The sequence below is a fragment of the Myotis lucifugus genome, unplaced genomic scaffold (assembly GCF_000147115.1).
Source record: "Myotis lucifugus unplaced genomic scaffold, Myoluc2.0 scaffold_68, whole genome shotgun sequence".
Lineage (NCBI taxonomy): Eukaryota > Metazoa > Chordata > Mammalia > Chiroptera > Vespertilionidae > Myotis > Myotis lucifugus.
The window spans coordinates 3,531,332-3,548,058 of record NW_005871116.1 but is presented as its reverse complement, the minus strand read 5'-3'; the positions used below and the strand labels follow the sequence as shown (position 1 = coordinate 3,548,058).

General features: G+C 35.2%; 1 protein-coding gene across 10 annotated transcripts in view; it reads left to right on the top strand.

Moving 5' to 3' along the window:
• Positions 1-16,727, top strand: part of RICTOR (RPTOR independent companion of MTOR complex 2) — a 94,844-nt gene that overhangs the window by 66,697 nt on the left and 11,420 nt on the right. For 8 of the 10 annotated variants that reach the window (XR_002829633.1, XR_002829632.1, XM_023755023.1 and 5 more), the window contains 15 exons: positions 118-164; positions 2,341-2,476; positions 2,882-3,081; positions 3,237-3,363; positions 3,856-4,020; positions 4,170-4,246; positions 4,654-4,732; positions 6,044-6,153; positions 6,616-6,703; positions 7,421-7,513; positions 8,079-8,185; positions 8,904-9,133; positions 9,687-10,695; positions 10,986-11,057; positions 14,643-14,820. Coding sequence is in view for 8 of the 10 variants with exons in the window: in XM_023755023.1 (XP_023610791.1) it covers positions 118-164; positions 2,341-2,476; positions 2,882-3,081; positions 3,237-3,363; positions 3,856-4,020; positions 4,170-4,246; positions 4,654-4,732; positions 6,044-6,153; positions 6,616-6,703; positions 7,421-7,513; positions 8,079-8,185; positions 8,904-9,133; positions 9,687-10,695; positions 10,986-11,057; positions 14,643-14,820 (2,718 nt within the window). In the remaining 2 variants the exon portion in view is untranslated. Of the gene's footprint in view, positions 1-117; positions 165-2,340; positions 2,477-2,881; positions 3,082-3,236; positions 3,364-3,855; positions 4,021-4,169; positions 4,247-4,653; positions 4,733-6,043; positions 6,154-6,615; positions 6,704-7,420; positions 7,514-8,078; positions 8,186-8,903; positions 9,134-9,686; positions 10,696-10,985; positions 11,058-13,579; positions 14,618-14,642; positions 14,821-16,727 lie in introns of those variants that run through there. The other 2 variants (XM_023755022.1, XM_023755026.1) reach the window with 2 other exon arrangements.

Genomic DNA, 16,727 nt, shown 5'->3' with positions numbered 1-16,727 from the left:
GGATACTTCTTGGTGATGGTGTGATTGTCTTCATTTTATTATTCATTGTAATTCATCATAATTATATGTTTGGTAATTGGTAAATACTTTTATAATGTAAACATTCTGTTTTTCTAGTGGCCAAATGTAAATCTAAGAAACTATAAAGATGAACAGTTACATAGGTATGTAAGAACTATTTTGCTTTTAAGTGTAAAGAACGTAGCTTTGAATTATACCTAATACTTGCTAAAATAATAATGGATGCTTTGAAGATGCATATGTACATTGTAATACTTGGTATATTTTACACATACATACAGATGCTCCTCGGCTTACGATGGGGTTATGTGCCTATAAACTCATTATCAGTTGAAAGACAAAAGTGCATTATAACATCTAACTTACTGAACATACATCAAATCTTAGCCTACCTTGAACGTGTTCAGAACACCATATATAAAAAACTCCGGCAGCACAGTGTGCTGTAGAGTATCGGTTGTTTACCCTTATGATCACATACCTGCCTGGGAGTAGCGGCTTGCTGCCACTGCCCAGCCTCAGAAGAGAGTATTGTACCATGTATCGCCAGCCTGGGGAAAGTTCACAATTCAAAATTTAAAGTACAGTTTCTACCAAATGCGTATTTTTTTGCACCATCATAAAGTGGAAAAATTGTTAATCGGGGGTCATCTTTTTTTTTTAAAAAAATATATTTTTATTGATTTTTTACAGAGAGGAAGGGAGAGGGATAGAGAGTTAGAAACATCAATGAGAGAGAAGCATCGATCAGCTGCCTACTGCACATCCCCTACTGGGGCTGTGCCTGCAACCAAGGTACATGCCCCTGACCGGAATCGAACCTGGGACTCTTCAGTCCCTAGGCCGAGACTCTATCCAGTGAGCCAAACTGGCTAGGGCAGGGGGTCATCTTTTTATACATTTTTATATATACATAGTCTTATAACCAGAAAGCATCAGTTAATTTTCTTTCTAGTTATTTACATTGTGGTTTTAGTTTTGGAGCAAATGAAGTACTTAATATAAAAGTTTCTCAAATTGGATAATATCAACTATGTAGTAATCTTAATCCTAATGTATGAAATGGCATAATAAGGACATAGTGTTTCCCTCCCAAAATGAGGGCCATTATTAATATTTCACTTCTATTCCCATCTGCCTTTGGAGGGTTAGCCATTCTTCCTCCTCTTTACACTCCCCTTAATCAAGTTAATACTCCACACCTTCCCCAAGACATACTCATGTTCATAGCAAATGCAGCACTTCAGCTCTTATGCTCTTCTCTAGTACCACCATGCATTTTACTGCCTCTGAGGTAGGTAACCAGCCACCAGTACTGATCTACTTGGAGAAGTAAAGGGGGCCTTTATATCATGTTTTTTTTATTGTATTTACCAACTTATGATTTTAATTTAATATCTGCATTAAAGTTTGAGAAAGATGTAGACTATATAAACCACATTGGAATAAAGAGGCATAGCACTCACTTTTTATACTCCCTGAGAACAGAGGTGATGTCTCATTCAGCTGTTTCTCCCACTTCTGTAACTGGCACATTTATTAGATTGGATTATAGTGAATGAAATTAATTGAACTAAATTAAATGAAGCTTAGAATGTAATGTTAAAAACTAGAACATTGAAATATCAGAAATTATGTTCATTGCTTCATAAATTCAGTAACCTAAAATTTACTTGCAGCTTTTACACTTGGCTTTTTGCCTAATTGTGAAGAATAAATGACAAAATCATAGTGTGATAACATGGTTACAATTACCTAGTATAAGATTAATTTATAGAGCCATAGTACAAAGTTCTTCATGAAATACAATAGAAGAAAATTTATGTCCAGGTGGCTGTTTACCCAACCTTATCTTCTAGCCATGTTATATATCTGCATTTTTCCTGCTAGCACCTTTTTTTCCCACAATTTCTTTTAGGCTTCTCACTATAAAATTCTTATTCTACAAAGATCTCTTTAAAATAAAGGGTTTGGCGGGGGGGGAGGGGGGGGGGTTGTTTTTTGGGTGTGTGTGTGTGTGTGTGTGTGTGTGTGTGTAATGTACCAAATGTGCTTGTTAAATTTCTTGTCATTTACCTCAGTGGTTTGTTTGTTTGCTTGCTTTTTTATTTATTAAATTGATTGGGGTGACATTGGTCAACATGGACATACAGGTTTCAGGTGTGGGTTTCTGTTACAAGATCTGTATATTGCACATGTGCCCACCACCCAGTGGTTTAGACAAAACATTCAAAACCTTATTTTTTCATAAGTTATGGTTAAGATTCTTTCTAAAATAATTGCTTGGTTTATTGGCTGCTAATTTAATTTTGATCTTAGGTTTGTACGAAGACTACTTTACTTTTACAAGCCTAGCAGTAAATTATATGCCAACCTGGACCTGGGTTTTGCCAAGTCAAAGCAGCTTACAGTCGTGGGCTGCCAGTTTACAGAATTTCTTCTTGAGTCTGAAGAGGTAATAAGCACTTTGAGTATTTTCCAGAGCAAATGTTTTTTATTGTATTTGCTCCCTTTTACTTCTGAATGCATAAACTCTATTTAGACACATAGGGAATGAGCACAGACCTAAATTTGAATCCTGCTAGGTTTGTGACTTTGGGCAGTAATTTGCCTTCTAGAAAAACTGGTTTACTCCTTGTAAAATGGAAAATAACACCATCTTCATATAGCATTGTGTCTACTGGGATTAAGTACAGCAATGTTATATTTTTTATTAAAAACAATAAGGTACTCAGGTGATTGACAATCTATTATTTGTAACTTCATCATTATTAAATTTTTTGGACTTGATTAAAGTTAATTGTTCTAATTATAGGTACTAAGTGCTTTTCTAACAATATCACAATGTATTTGCTTTTAGGATGGGCAAGGGTACTTAGAAGATCTAGTAAAAGATATTGTTCAGTGGCTCAATGCCTCCTCTGGAATGAAACCTGAAAGAAGTCTTCAAAATAACGGCTTATTGACCACCCTTAGTCAACACTACTTTTTATTTATTGGAACACTTTCTTGCCACCCTCATGGAGTCAAAATGCTGGAAAAATGCAGCGTATTTCAGTGGTGAGCATCTCTAGATTCTGTTTTCACTTGTCATTAAATGATTTCTTTTAGAAAAGCCTGTTCATATTAGGAATTTAAAAATGTTTAGTGAATTAACAAATTGATACAATAATTTCTAATAAACTTCATTATTTTTATTCTGTGTTTTTTTTTAGTCTCCTTAACCTTTGCTCCTTGAAAAACCAAGATCACTTGCTAAAACTGACTGTTTCCAGCTTGGATTACAGCAGAGACGGGCTGGCCAGAGTCATCCTCTCCAAGATCCTAACTGCAGCCACTGATGTGAGTATAACAGACAATGATACTGTTGTTTTTTTAAATCACTAGGTACTTTATTGTTTTATAGACTTTAGTCAGTTAATTTCCTTTTTAAACTTTAAAATTAATTATAAATTGTAAGGATATAGGATGGAATTTGAGCTTACTGTAAAATTTTAGTTCTTCCAAAGAACTCCATCCAGTACTCATATTTTTATTTAAAGGGGAGGAAGCAGCTAGATAGGAACAGAAGTATTTTATTTCACTAGCACTGAAAAAATATTCATACAAGAACTAGATCATCAATTCCAGTTTTTTTGCCCTTTTCAAGTAGCAGAACTGTCCCAAAACAAAGTCAAATAGGCTATTCGTGGTGAAGTTTGTGGGATTTTTTAAAAATGTTTTCAGGGGGGTTGGGAGGGGTAATGGGGGGATGAGGACACATATGTAATACCTTAATCAATAAAGAAATTAAAAAAATAAAATAAATAAAAATGTTTTCATTTGTCTTTATAGGCCTGTAGGCTCTATGCAACCAAACATTTAAGAGTATTATTGAGAGCTAATGTTGAATTCTTCAATAACTGGGGAATTGAATTACTAGTGACCCAGCTACATGATAAAAACAAAACAATTTCTTCTGAAGCTCTTGATATCCTTGATGAAGCCTGTGAAGACAAGGTGATGCTTCATTATTTTCTAATAAAGTATGCAGACATCAATTTTAATAGAAAACTATGAAATTATAATGTGTATATTATAGGTATTTTTAAAATAGAGAATATACTATGTTAGTGCAATTTTTCAACTTGCCTAATTATTTATTTTAGGCCAATCTTCATGCTCTTATTCAGATGAAGCCAGCTTTATCCCACCTTGGGGACAAAGGTTTGCTTCTCCTTCTGAGGTAAATTTTAAATCAGTCTTCCTTGTAGTTCTGTTTTCTGTGTGTTCTCTGGTGGTATATGTCAAAGCTGGATTCCAACCTAAAAAGGAGGTCAGCTGTAAACTTGTGAAAGGGGTCTGCTTTAGGACCTTGGACATCCTCTAAATCTTTAGTGTTTCTTTTACATTCTGTGTCTCATGCATTTCATGGCATTTTCTCTAATGTGATTAGATTTGTGTGTGTTTTGCAAAGATTGTGAAAATGTATTTGTATTTGAAGTACAATCAATAATAGTTGACCTTTTTGTTTTAGGTAGGAGCTGTTTCTAGTCTTTAAGCTCCTTAAACATATTTTTTGTTTGAGATATTTTAGTCTTTAATGTGTTTTGTCAGATTCAATGTTAAACTATCGATTGTTTTCATTTTCAGATTTCTTTCCATTCCAAAAGGGTTTTCATATCTGAATGAAAGGGGTTATGTAGCAAAACAATTGGAAAAGTGGCACAAGGTAACTTTCTATTGAATAAGATTCAATTTGTATGTATTAACTTAGAAGATAGATTTGTGAACTTGGATGTTTTTATTATATCATCAATATTTTGAAACTAAGGATGTTAATATTTAAATTTTATCTGAAGTCAGGTCTTAAATTCTATGTAATTATTTTTATTTATATTTATCCTTTTTTAAGCTACAGTTATTTGTTATTGAACTATTGATTTTGTGTATATTCTATTTAAATTTAGTTCATTTCAGTGCCTACATAATATGTTACTTTAATTTTTTTAAATCTTTACCTGAGGGTTTGTTTTTATTGGTTTTAGAGAGAGAAACATCAGTGTGAGAGAGAAACGTCAATTGGTTGCTGTCTTTACGTGCCTTAACCGGGGATTAAACATATGACCCTTCCATGCACGGGATGGCGCTCCAGTCAACTGAGCCACACCAGCCAGGGCTCCCTTAATTTTTATAACCACTCTTGTTTTGATGGGTATTTAAATTGTTACCAGTGTTTTTGTTTCGTAAACAGTATTTGCTGAATACTCTAGCATATATCAGTGTCCCACATACTTTGAATAATTATAAAAGCAATAAATGTATTTATTAAAATACATTTCAGTTTCAAAATTGAGCTATCAGCTGTTACAGTGTGTATACATTTTTGGGGGGATACCCTGTATATCTTTCCATACTTTTGTAAGTATGTCTATTGGATAAAGTTCTAAAAACATAATGGTGGAGTTAAAATGTATGTGAATTTAAATTTTTGATAAATACTGTTAAATTGCTTCTAAAGAGGTTCTACCAATTTTTTAAAGCACTTTGAAGTGAAGATCTTTTGCAGTAAAGATGGCAATGCGATTGACTAAATGTTTTAGTTGGAAACATTTTTTACTTTTGATCTGATTTACATCAGTGGGGAAAGAGATATTACTTCTTACCAAAAGTTGCTAAAATGATAGAACTCAGTTAATTTCCTTTTTAAAATTTCCAGTGAATATCTTCAGTGTTTAATATTAAGAAGCTATTTTTTTAATGGGGAAAGGGATTGAAATAAGATAAAAAACAAAATTATTAACTTACTAGGGTGGACCCCATTGATTGAAAATGGGGTCAGAGGAGTATAAGCAGAAATATTTTGGGTGTGCTAGAACATTTACATTCACAGTACTTTGTTCTACTCTTTTCAAAAATGTCTTAAATTTCTTAAATAGATATTTATTTTTCTCATATTTATGCTCTAAGGCTTGCTAGGTACCTAACATAAATTTGGTGAATTTATGAAACTATATACTATTAAAACAATATTATCTTCTAGGAATATAATTCAAAATATGTTGATTTGATTGAGGAACAACTTAATGAAGCACTTACTACTTATCGAAAGCCGATTGATGGCGATAACTATGTTCGTCGGAGTAACCAAAGGTACCATCAGTTAATGGAATAATTTATTATTGATCCTCAAATATAAAATTTAAAACCATTTTGTAATCATTAATTTCTGAAGTTTTCTGAGTACTTGGATATTCTATTTCTTACACTGACAAAAATGTTCTTAGAGAATGGCATTGATTGTTCAAAAATTCCAGTGGCATTCCTAGCATACAGAGAATATCCTTACGTATAAGGCATTCAAATACCCTTCATGCTCTTACTATTACTAGTCTATCTTTCTTAGTCTCGGCTCTCTTACTGTTACTTTGAGACCAGATAAACTATTATTTTTCTAGAGAAATCATCATGCTTTCCACCTCCATTTTTATTTATGCTGGGGAGTTATATCTAATAACTATATCTGTCTAATACTAGTACTTTGTTATTAGTAATTGTTTAGTTAGCATATTTTAAATGAACCTATAGGTATATCAATCATCTTTATTGTACTAGATTACAGCGTCCTCATGTCTACCTTCCTGTACACCTTTATGGACAACTGGTACACCACAAAACAGGCTGTCATTTGTTGGAAGTACAGGTAAAAACATAGTCTGCTTATTTAAGTAGCTACAAAGTAGGGAAAAATCTTAATTTTGTTAAAGTATTATTTTTGCAAAAATTTCTCAAAAGTCTTAAGGTCGGTGGCATATTGCTTTTAAAGCATCCATCTTATAATGGACTCAGGTAGTCTGTGTTCGTAATCTTTAGACATACTATTAGCTTGCCTCCATTTCCTTGATTTATGTGTCACCTTTTGCAAAACTAATTTGTTACATAAAATCTGTAACCAGTGAAGGTCTGAGTTTTTCCTTTATAGTGTTTTGGGGAAGATTGTCTTAGTAAAAACATTCTAAAGAACTGAGTTTCTTCATTCCTCTTATTGCGAAATTAAACTGAATCTGATAACAGATTCAGTTACCTTTGGTGAGCACCGAAGTAAGTGGTATGCTCAATGTACTATTATCTATATAGTATTATAAAATCTTGGTGTTAATGTATTATTTTCTATTTAAATAATGATAATTATGACTAATATTTTTGTAATACTAAGTATCAAGTCCACATGGCTAATGAATGCTAATTCTAGGATATTAGCTGAAAGTCCATGCTGCTTCTTAAGAAATTTTACATAAAATTATTTTAGAATTATAAATATGCAAGATTTACTGAAGGCAAACCTTAAATAGGTTTTCAGATATAATAAGAAAATACATTGAAAACTGTTTCTTATATGTTTTTTTTCTTCTTTCTCCAGAATATTATTGCAGAGCTCTGTCACAACGTTCGTACACCAGATTTAGATAAATGGGAAGAAATTAAAAAACTGAAAGCATCTCTTTGGGCCTTGGTTTGTAATAAACACTTCTATAAGATTTTCATAATGTTTTATTTTTATAATTTTCCCATTAATAGTAAATAAATAAAAATAATTTTATATGGAACATTATATTCTATGACCAATATTGTTCCTGCTCCTTTAAATATTAAATTTTAGCTGGAAAATAGATGACTAAACTATTAGTTCTCTTGCTAAGGGAAATCGAACATTAATTCCTAAAGTTTCTTATTTGAGGTTTATTTCACATTTTTTCCTCATAGATGGGATTAAATTTTTCTCTTTTTTGCTAGCTTTCCAAATCTTTCTTTTTTAAAATATATTTTTATTGATTTCAGAGAGGAAGGGAGAGAGAGATAGAAACATCAATGATGAGGAGGAATCATTGATTAGCTGCCTCCTGCATGCTCCCTACTGGGAGCTGAGCCCGCAACCCAGGCATGTGCCCTTGACCAGAATTGAACCCGGGACCCTTCAGTCCGCAGTACAGCATTCTATCCACTGAACCAAAACAGCTAGGGCTTGCTTTCCAAATCTCTTGTATTAAATTGGATATAAGTGATTTCTTTTCTTTCAGGGAAATATTGGCTCATCAAATTGGGGTCTCAATTTGCTGCAGGAAGAAAATGTGATTCCAGATATACTAAAACTTGCGAAACAGTGTGAGGTTCTTTCCATCAGAGGGTAAGAACTTTCCATCATTCAACTCAGAAGTCTTTCTAGTGTATAATATACTAGAGGCCCGATGCACGAAATTCGTGCAAGAATAGGCCTTCCTTCCCCCAGCTGCTGACACCAGCTTCCCTCTGACACCCAGGACCCAGGCTTCCCTCGCAGCCCTGGCTTCGTCCAGAAGGACGTCCAGTCTAATTAGCATATTACACTTTTATTATTATAGATTGTTCTTCACTAATGGGTGTAAGGGAAGAGCATGTTATGACTCAAAGTTAATTCACTGGGAGTCCTAATGATAGAGATTTTTAAATGCATTAAGTTAAGCACTGTAAGGAGCTCCTCGTTACATTACTATTCTATTTTTCTCATTACAGTTTACCTTGCAAATAAACAGTGAAGTGTAGTGTGTGTCTAATATCCAGTGGTCCAGTAGTCCAAATATTTCAAATTTATCCCAGAAAAGTTAATATGTATGTTTTTTTGTTGCATTATATTCTTGTCAATTATTTCATTATAATTAGTATTTTTATGAGGAAGGTTTTCATGTTATTTATTACTTCTAATTTACACCTAACTCGTTTCAATACATTTTTCCACAAGCCTAACAGTTTTTAATGGCGTTTGAAGAAAAATGGAATGTACACATAGCAAACTAATACTTTGTGAGTGCTTTAAGAATTTTCATTTTGGAATTATAAACTGTTACTACTACATCTTTTACATATAGGACCTGCGTGTATGTGCTTGGACTCATAGCCAAAACCAAACAAGGCTGTGATATTCTAAAATGTCATAACTGGGATGCTGTAAGGCACAGTCGCAAACATCTGTGGCCAGTGGTTCCCGATGATGTGGATCAGCTCTGTAATGAGCTTTCATCTATCCCAAGCACCTTGAGTTTGAACTCAGAGTCAACCAGCTCTAGACATAACAGTGAGAGTGAGTCTGCGCCATCAAGTGAGTATTGTGACATATTCCTATAAAGTTAGCCAGTTAACATTTGTATTTGAATATCAAAATCTATGTGTATTTGTTCCATTTCTAATTTACCTTTTTCTAAGATAATATGGCAGTAGTAGCCTCTTGTAGAATGCGTATCTTTTCACAACAGTGTGTATAGTCACAACCTACATTTTTTTCTCCCCTTCCTTTCTCAATAGCCTTTGGAAATATCCCACTTTCAGAGTTAAATAATAAGCCATGTGCCAGGAGAACTGTTCCGCTTTTTTGCTTGTCATGTAATCTAAGTAAATGTCTATTTGCCAACCTTCTTCATTTACATAGTTTTTAATTCATTTTTCAGATACAGAGATTGTTGACTCATAATACTTGTGTTAAAAGATATATTCACATGTTCATTTTTGAGAGAAGAGATAAATTTAACCCTTCATTTTTGACAATGTTTTTCTTATTCAGCTATTAAAAATTAATTTTCTGAAACATGTCACTACTTGGTACCATGACTTTGCTCGTCATTTTTATGTGCTGTTAATCAGTCCTTTCGTCGCAGGTATGTTCATAATGGAGGACGACCGGTTTGGCAGCAGCTCCACTAGTACGTTCTTCCTCGACATCAGTGAGGACGCAGAGCCATCCTTTTTTGATCGGCCTGGACCTGTAAAGGATAAAAATTCATTCCCTTTCTTTGGGTCTAGCAAACTTGTGAAGAATCGTATCTTAAATTCCCTTACTTTGCCTAATAAAAAACATCGCAGTAGCAGTGATCCAAAAGGAGGGAAACTGTCGTCTGAAAACAAGACAAGCAACAGGCGGATCAGAACTCTCACGGATCCTAGTGTTGACTTCATTCAGAGTGAAGACTTTACACCCATATCCACAGTGCAGAAAACATTACAGTTAGAAACTTCATTTGTGGGGAATAGGCATATAGAAGACACTGGTAGTACTCCAAGTATTGGAGATAATGACTTAAAATTCACCAAGAGTCTTGGTACAGAGAATCACAGAGAAAACACAAGCCGAGAGAGATTACTTGTGGAAAGTTCAACAAGCTCGCATATGAAGATGCGTAGCCAAAGTTTCAATACAGACACTACAACAAGTGGCATAAGTTCAATGAGCTCAAGCCCCTCCCGAGAGACAGTAGGTGTGGATGCTACGACTGTGGACACAGACTGTGGAAGTATGAGTACTGTGGTAAGTACTAAAACTGTTAAGACGAGCCACTATTTGACGCCACAGTCTAACCATCTATCTCTCTCCAAGTCAAATTCAGTATCCCTGGTGCCTCCGGGTTCTTCTCATACACTTCCCAGAAGAGCACAGTCCCTTAAAGCACCCTCTATCGCTACAATTAAAAGTCTAGCAGATTGTAACTTCAGTTACACAAGTTCTAGAGATGCCTTTGGCTACGCTACACTGAAAAGGTTACAGCAACAAAGAATGCATCCATCTCTGTCTCATTCTGAAGCTTTGGCATCTCCAGCAAAAGATGTGCTATTTACTGATACCATCACCATGAAGGCCAACAGCTTCGAGTCCAGGTTAACACCAAGCAGGTGAGTAAACGCATTTAAAATGAACAGTAATGGTTGCATTGTAACAGACTTAAATGGAAAGCATTAGTTAGGTTTTCCCTCTACATAAAAGCCTCCAAACTGACCTATTACCATTGTTTACTATGGTAGGCTGTAAGCTCCTAGTTACCCGATATGATTTGAAATGGATTCTTGCAGCTGCGAGGGGGGAAAAGAAACTCATTTAGGCCCTGAAAGTAAACATACATGCTTTTCAAAGACAAACAAGTCACAAGCTTTTTTTTTTTTTTTTTTATTCTCGCTTCTGCAAGGATCGATTTTAAAAAGAAGCATGTCGGGGGAATCAGGAGCTTAAGACCTACAATAACAAACAACTTTTTCAGGTAGGTCAATTTAAGGCTCCAAAAGTTGACCTCTTTTTTTTAAAATAACTGAAAATTTTAGGGAAATTATTTTCAGTTTTAAGTATTATCAAGTCAGAACCTAATTTACATAAAAAATTATTTGGCCTTTCAGGATTCAGCACTACCAATTTGCCTGTGCTCAAGAACATTTAGGGGATTTCTATGTCATATCTAAAGATTATATAGCAAGCTGGTCAAAGTAAAAAATTTAGGGGTGCAGTGTTAAATTTGGTTATTGCAAAAAATTCTTTACCTATTTTTGTTGGGCCAAATACTTCTAAAACTTTTTTAGTTTCAGATTATTCAGTTACATTTATTTAGTATTTGTTAGATACTAAGAATAGTGCTTGGCATATATTAAGTAGTCAATAAAAGTTAGCTGTCATCATCATCATCGGTAATCATTTTTTAATGTAATCCATTTGGTTCTTATATAACCAAAATATTAATCACATTAAGAAGTTGTTATTAAGTAATTTTGTTTCAGTAATGCTAACATATTTAGTAGATGGAGTTCCTGTTAGCAGATAATTATATCTCTTGTAGAATTTCATAAATTATACAGTAATGGATCATTTACCTGGAACACACTGGCTTTGGCAACCTCATCAATTCAGAACAGAGCCAGAAAACCTCTCAACAGCTCACCAGTATAAACGTAGGCAGTAAAAGTTCATGAATTTTATTCATAGGAGGTGCCTCTGACCTGCATTCAAAGTTTGTTAATATTTATTTCACCAGCTAGTATGTCTGGTTTTCAGGCCCATAGAAGCAGCAATTAGAAGTTTTTATTGAGGCACACTGTAACAGGAAAGGTCAGCTGATAAAATTGGTAGCAGAGGAGGAAACTTTAATATTACCAGAAAGTATTTGAAAACTCAGAAAACCACAGTAACCTGGTAGCATTCAGCCAGGGGCAGTAAGGAACACAGCACCCCAAAATAAACAGGAGCACCACCATCTTACAGCTCAGCAGTGACCCGAGTGCTGTTAACTCTGAACCATCTGATTAGGTTCATTGTATCTTATTGAAGCAGGCATTTCTATCCAAGTTGAATAAAAAGCATAGATAAAAAGTGTAGTGCTTAAATATTCAAAAGAATAAACCAGAAAGACATTTATCCCAAGTTGCTTATTCTCTAACCACTCTGGGTTCTTAGGATCTTATTTCCTATAGTCTCTGTTAGAACAGGAGAAGAAGATTTGGAAATTTCCTAGAGTAAAATGCCAAATCATTGGCATTAGGAAGAATGAATAGGTGAGAGAAAATATTTCTTGCGAGAGAAATAATAAAAACAAAAATAAGCAGTCAAGAGAAATAGGAACAGCTTATGCAAAGGCATGAAGGCTTAACAGAACTCATGTTCATCAAGTCTTTCATTTATACTTCAAACTGTATTGAGAATTTACTTTGTACCGGGTTCCATGGAGGAAAAAAATCGTGTTGGCATTAGTCTTCCTATTTGGTTAATTCAGAGACAATGAAAACAATGATGATAACTATAAATTTACTGTAAAATAATGGCTTGGAATCCAGGCTGAGAAGATTTTTCCTTTTTTCATTTTCTTAATAAAATTAGAAGAGTAGGCATACTGATACCTGTGGTATAATGGATAGCATGAATCCAGCAATCTTAAAAACATATCTCACTCAGGTTGTACCTTGGAGCATAGTAGGAAAAACACTGAAGTAGGAATCCTTAATCCTGAGTTTTAGTCCTGACACTGAGTAAATGAACTTGGACAGAGTTCTACAAATCCTGCCATAATGTCTCTTATGCCTGGAATTCAATAGCTCTGCAGACCTTAGCAATCTAGAACAAAGCCAGGCAAACCTCTCAGCCAGTTGCTCACCGTCATAAATCTCTGTAGTAAAAGTTCAAGAATTTTTCTCTATTTGCACTTCATGTGCCTCCCTTACTGGAGACTGGACTAGATTGTATGTTTTGTTGTGTGTTTTTTTGTTGTTGTTGTTGTTTTTGTTTCAGAGAGGGAGAGAGAGATAGAATCATCACTGATGAGGGAGAATCATTGATCAGTTGCCTCCTGCACGCCCCCCAATGGGAGTGCCCTTAACCAGAATCAAACCTGGGACACTTTAGTCCGCAGGCCACTACTCTATCCACTGAGCCCAATCAGCTAGGGCTAGATCGTAAGTTTTGAGATTTTTAAATGTTGCTTTCTTTACAAAACATTTCTATGGAAACCTAATAATATGTGGAAAAGATTAAATGGAGCTACTCTGGTTGAACTAGAGATTGAAAAAGCGAGTAATCCTTTTCTGCCCACTCCGGTAGACCTTGAGTTTTATGTAGTTAGAGAGGTATAACACTACACTTTAAAAACCACTCACCTATTTTTTGAAATACATAAATTTTAATTACGGGTGGTTTTTAGTTGGAGATTAGTACAAATTAAGAGTGGTCTTAGCTATGATAACTTTATTTTACTTATTAATTTTTTAAAACCTCACCTGAGGATATGTTTTTCATTGATTCCAGAGAGAAAGAGGACAGGAAGGGAGAGAGGAAAGAGAGAGAAACGTCGATGTAAGAGAGAAACATGATGGGCTGCCTCCCATTTGTGCCCTGACCAAGGAACGAACCCCCATCTTGGGTATGTGCCTGGACTGGGGCATAGACGATGTTCCAACCAACTGAGCCACACTGGCCAGGGCAGTATGATGATTTTAATAGCTACTGTTTATGAAGCATTTATTTTGTGTGCTTTACAAGTAATTCTTTGTTTTAATACCAGGCTACATTGTTACAGTTTATTTTTTTTAACATGTTTTTATTGATTTTTAGAGAGGGATAGAGAGATAGAAGCATCATTGATTGGCTGCCTCCTGCTCACCCCCTAATGGAGATTGAGCCCACAACCCAGGCATGTGCCCTGACCTCTTGGTTCATGGGTTGATGCTCAACCATGGAGCCACATTGGCCGGACTACATTATTACACTTTAAGTGACTTGGGTTTCCAAATATCAATATGCATATACTGTGGAACCTTGAGTAGTTCCTTGTATATACAAAGCAGATCCCTAGTAAATATTTTAGCATGTCTATTGCGTGAATAAGGATCTGTCTGAGAAAGGTGCCTATCAGTAGGCCATATTTGTTATGGAATCACTGGTAAGGAGTACATTGAGGAAATATTTCATATAACGCTATCTTGTAGTTACAAATGATACCATTTTTTGCTATTTTGTGTCTGACTTCTGTCTACATGAATCTTATGTTGATAAAGCATTGAAATAATTATTATTGAAAAAAAGGTAAGAAATTATTCTTATTTTCATAAAAATAATACTAGAATTATACCTGGAGGACCATAACATTGTTTTTGGTAACAGTCAACATTACTGATAACCTTTTTTCTATCAGTTTATAACAGCTAAATATTTTCAAGTGTTTATATGTTCTCAGTACATAAGATGGACCTGTTTAGTATTTGACTAGCTATTAGCTACTTATTTTTTGTGAATATATGAAAATAAAATTTTCTTATGGTCAATATTATAAATCAGAACACTAATGCAAGTGATTTTTATGGTATTATAGGTTCATGAAAGCTTTAAGTTATGCTTCGTTAGATAAAGAAGATTTATTGAGTCCTATTAACCAAAATACCCTGCAGCGATCATCCTCAGTGAGGTCCATGGTGTCCAGTGCGACGTACGGGAGCTCAGATGACTATATTGGTCTTGCTCTTCCTGTAGACATCAACGATATATTCCAGGTATCCTAAATCCTCTTGTTTTCTTATGAGTTGGTTTCCTGCTTGCTAGAAATTATAGAGTGAATACTAATTTGGAGAAAGTGATTTTTAAAGCAGTTTAAAGAAATTTTATGAAAATTATTTCACCTTTCTCACCTGTTACATATTCTTTTTTTGTTTGTTTTGTTTTTAAAATCTTGTTCAATTTTTTTATTAATAAATCTTTATTGTTCAGATTATTACAGTTGTTCCTCTTTTTTCCCCACCAGAGCTCCCCTCCACCCGGTTCCCACCCCACTCTCTGCCCTTACCCCCTCCGCCACTGTCCTCATCCATAGGTGTACGATTTTTGTCCAGTCTCTTCCTGCACCCCCCACACCCCTTTCCCTCCGAGAATTGTCAGTCCACTCCCTTTCTATAACCCTGATTCTATTATATTCACCAGTTTTCTCTGTTCATCAGGTTTTTTATTCACTTGATTTTTAAATTCACTTATTGATAGATATGTATTTGTTGTCACTTTGTTGTTCATAATTTTTATCTTTACTTTTTTCTTCTTCCCCTTCTTAAAGAATACCCTTCAGCATTTCATATAATACTGGTTTGGTGGTGATGAACTCCTTTAGCTTTTTCTTATCTGTGAAGCTCTTTATATGACCTTCAATTCTAAATGATAGCTTTGCTGGGTAGAGTAATCTTGGTTGTAGGTTCTTGCTATTCATCACTTTGAATATTTCTTGCCATTCCCTTCTGGCCTGCATGGTTTCTGTTGAGAAATCAGCTGATAGTCGTATGGGTAACTGTTTTTCTCTTGCTGCTTTTAAGATTCTCTCTTTGTCTTTTGCCCTTGACATTTTAATTATGATGTGTGTTGGGGTGGTCCTCTTTGGATTCCTTTTGTTTGGGGTTCTCTGCGCTTTCTGGACTTGTAAGTCTATTTCTTTCACCAGGTAGGGGAAGTTTTCTGTCATTATTTCTTCAAATAGATTTTCAATATCTTGCTCTCTCTCTTCTTCTGGCACCCCCATAATTTGGATGTTGGTATGCTTAAAGTTATCCCAGAGGCTCCTTACACTGTCTTCATATTTTTGGATTCTTTTTTCTTTTTGCTTTTCTGATTGGGTGTTTTTTGCTTCTTCATATTTCAAATCTTTGACTTGATTCTTGGGGTCCTCTAGTCTGCTGTTGGATCTCTGTATATTATTCTTTATTTCAGTAAGTATATGCTTAATTTCTAATTGGTCCTTTTTCATATTCTTGATGGTCTCACTAAATTTCTCGGAGATTTCTAGAAGATTCTTGAGTTACCTTATAATCTTGGTTTTGAACTCTATATCCAGTAGTTTGCTTTCCTCCATTTCTTTCGTTTGTGACCTGTTTCTTTGTCTCCACATTTTGGCTGCTTCCCTGTGTTGGTAGAGTGGCTTTGTGTGCTAGGTGTCCTATAAGGCTCAGTGGCTCAGCCTCCCTAATTACCTAAGGTGGACACTCTTGGTGCACCCCTTTGTGGGCTGTGTGCACAGTCTTGTTGTAGTTAAGTCTTGATTGCTGTTGGTATCACTGTGAGGAATTGACCACCAGGCCAGTTGGCTGTGAGGACCAGCTGTGTCTACAATGGGAGAACTGCTGTGCTGGAGATACCGTTATGGAGCAGGACGTGATTCAGTGGAGCTTTGGTGCTCACTAATTCTGCCCTTGGGTGTGTCGCTTATGGATGTGAAGAGTTGTACTCTGTTATGGTCTCACTCTGACAACTGGGTACACTGGCTCTTGGATCTCCAAGGAGGTGCAAAGTCAGCCACTGCCTGAGGCCACCCAGCATGAGCTACAGAGAGCTCTGCAGATTCCTCCTCTTTGTTTGAGGTTTGGAAGTGCCCAGATGAGGCCCAGCTGTGAAGTAATGCAGGCTGCTGTCTAGGCCAGTGGTC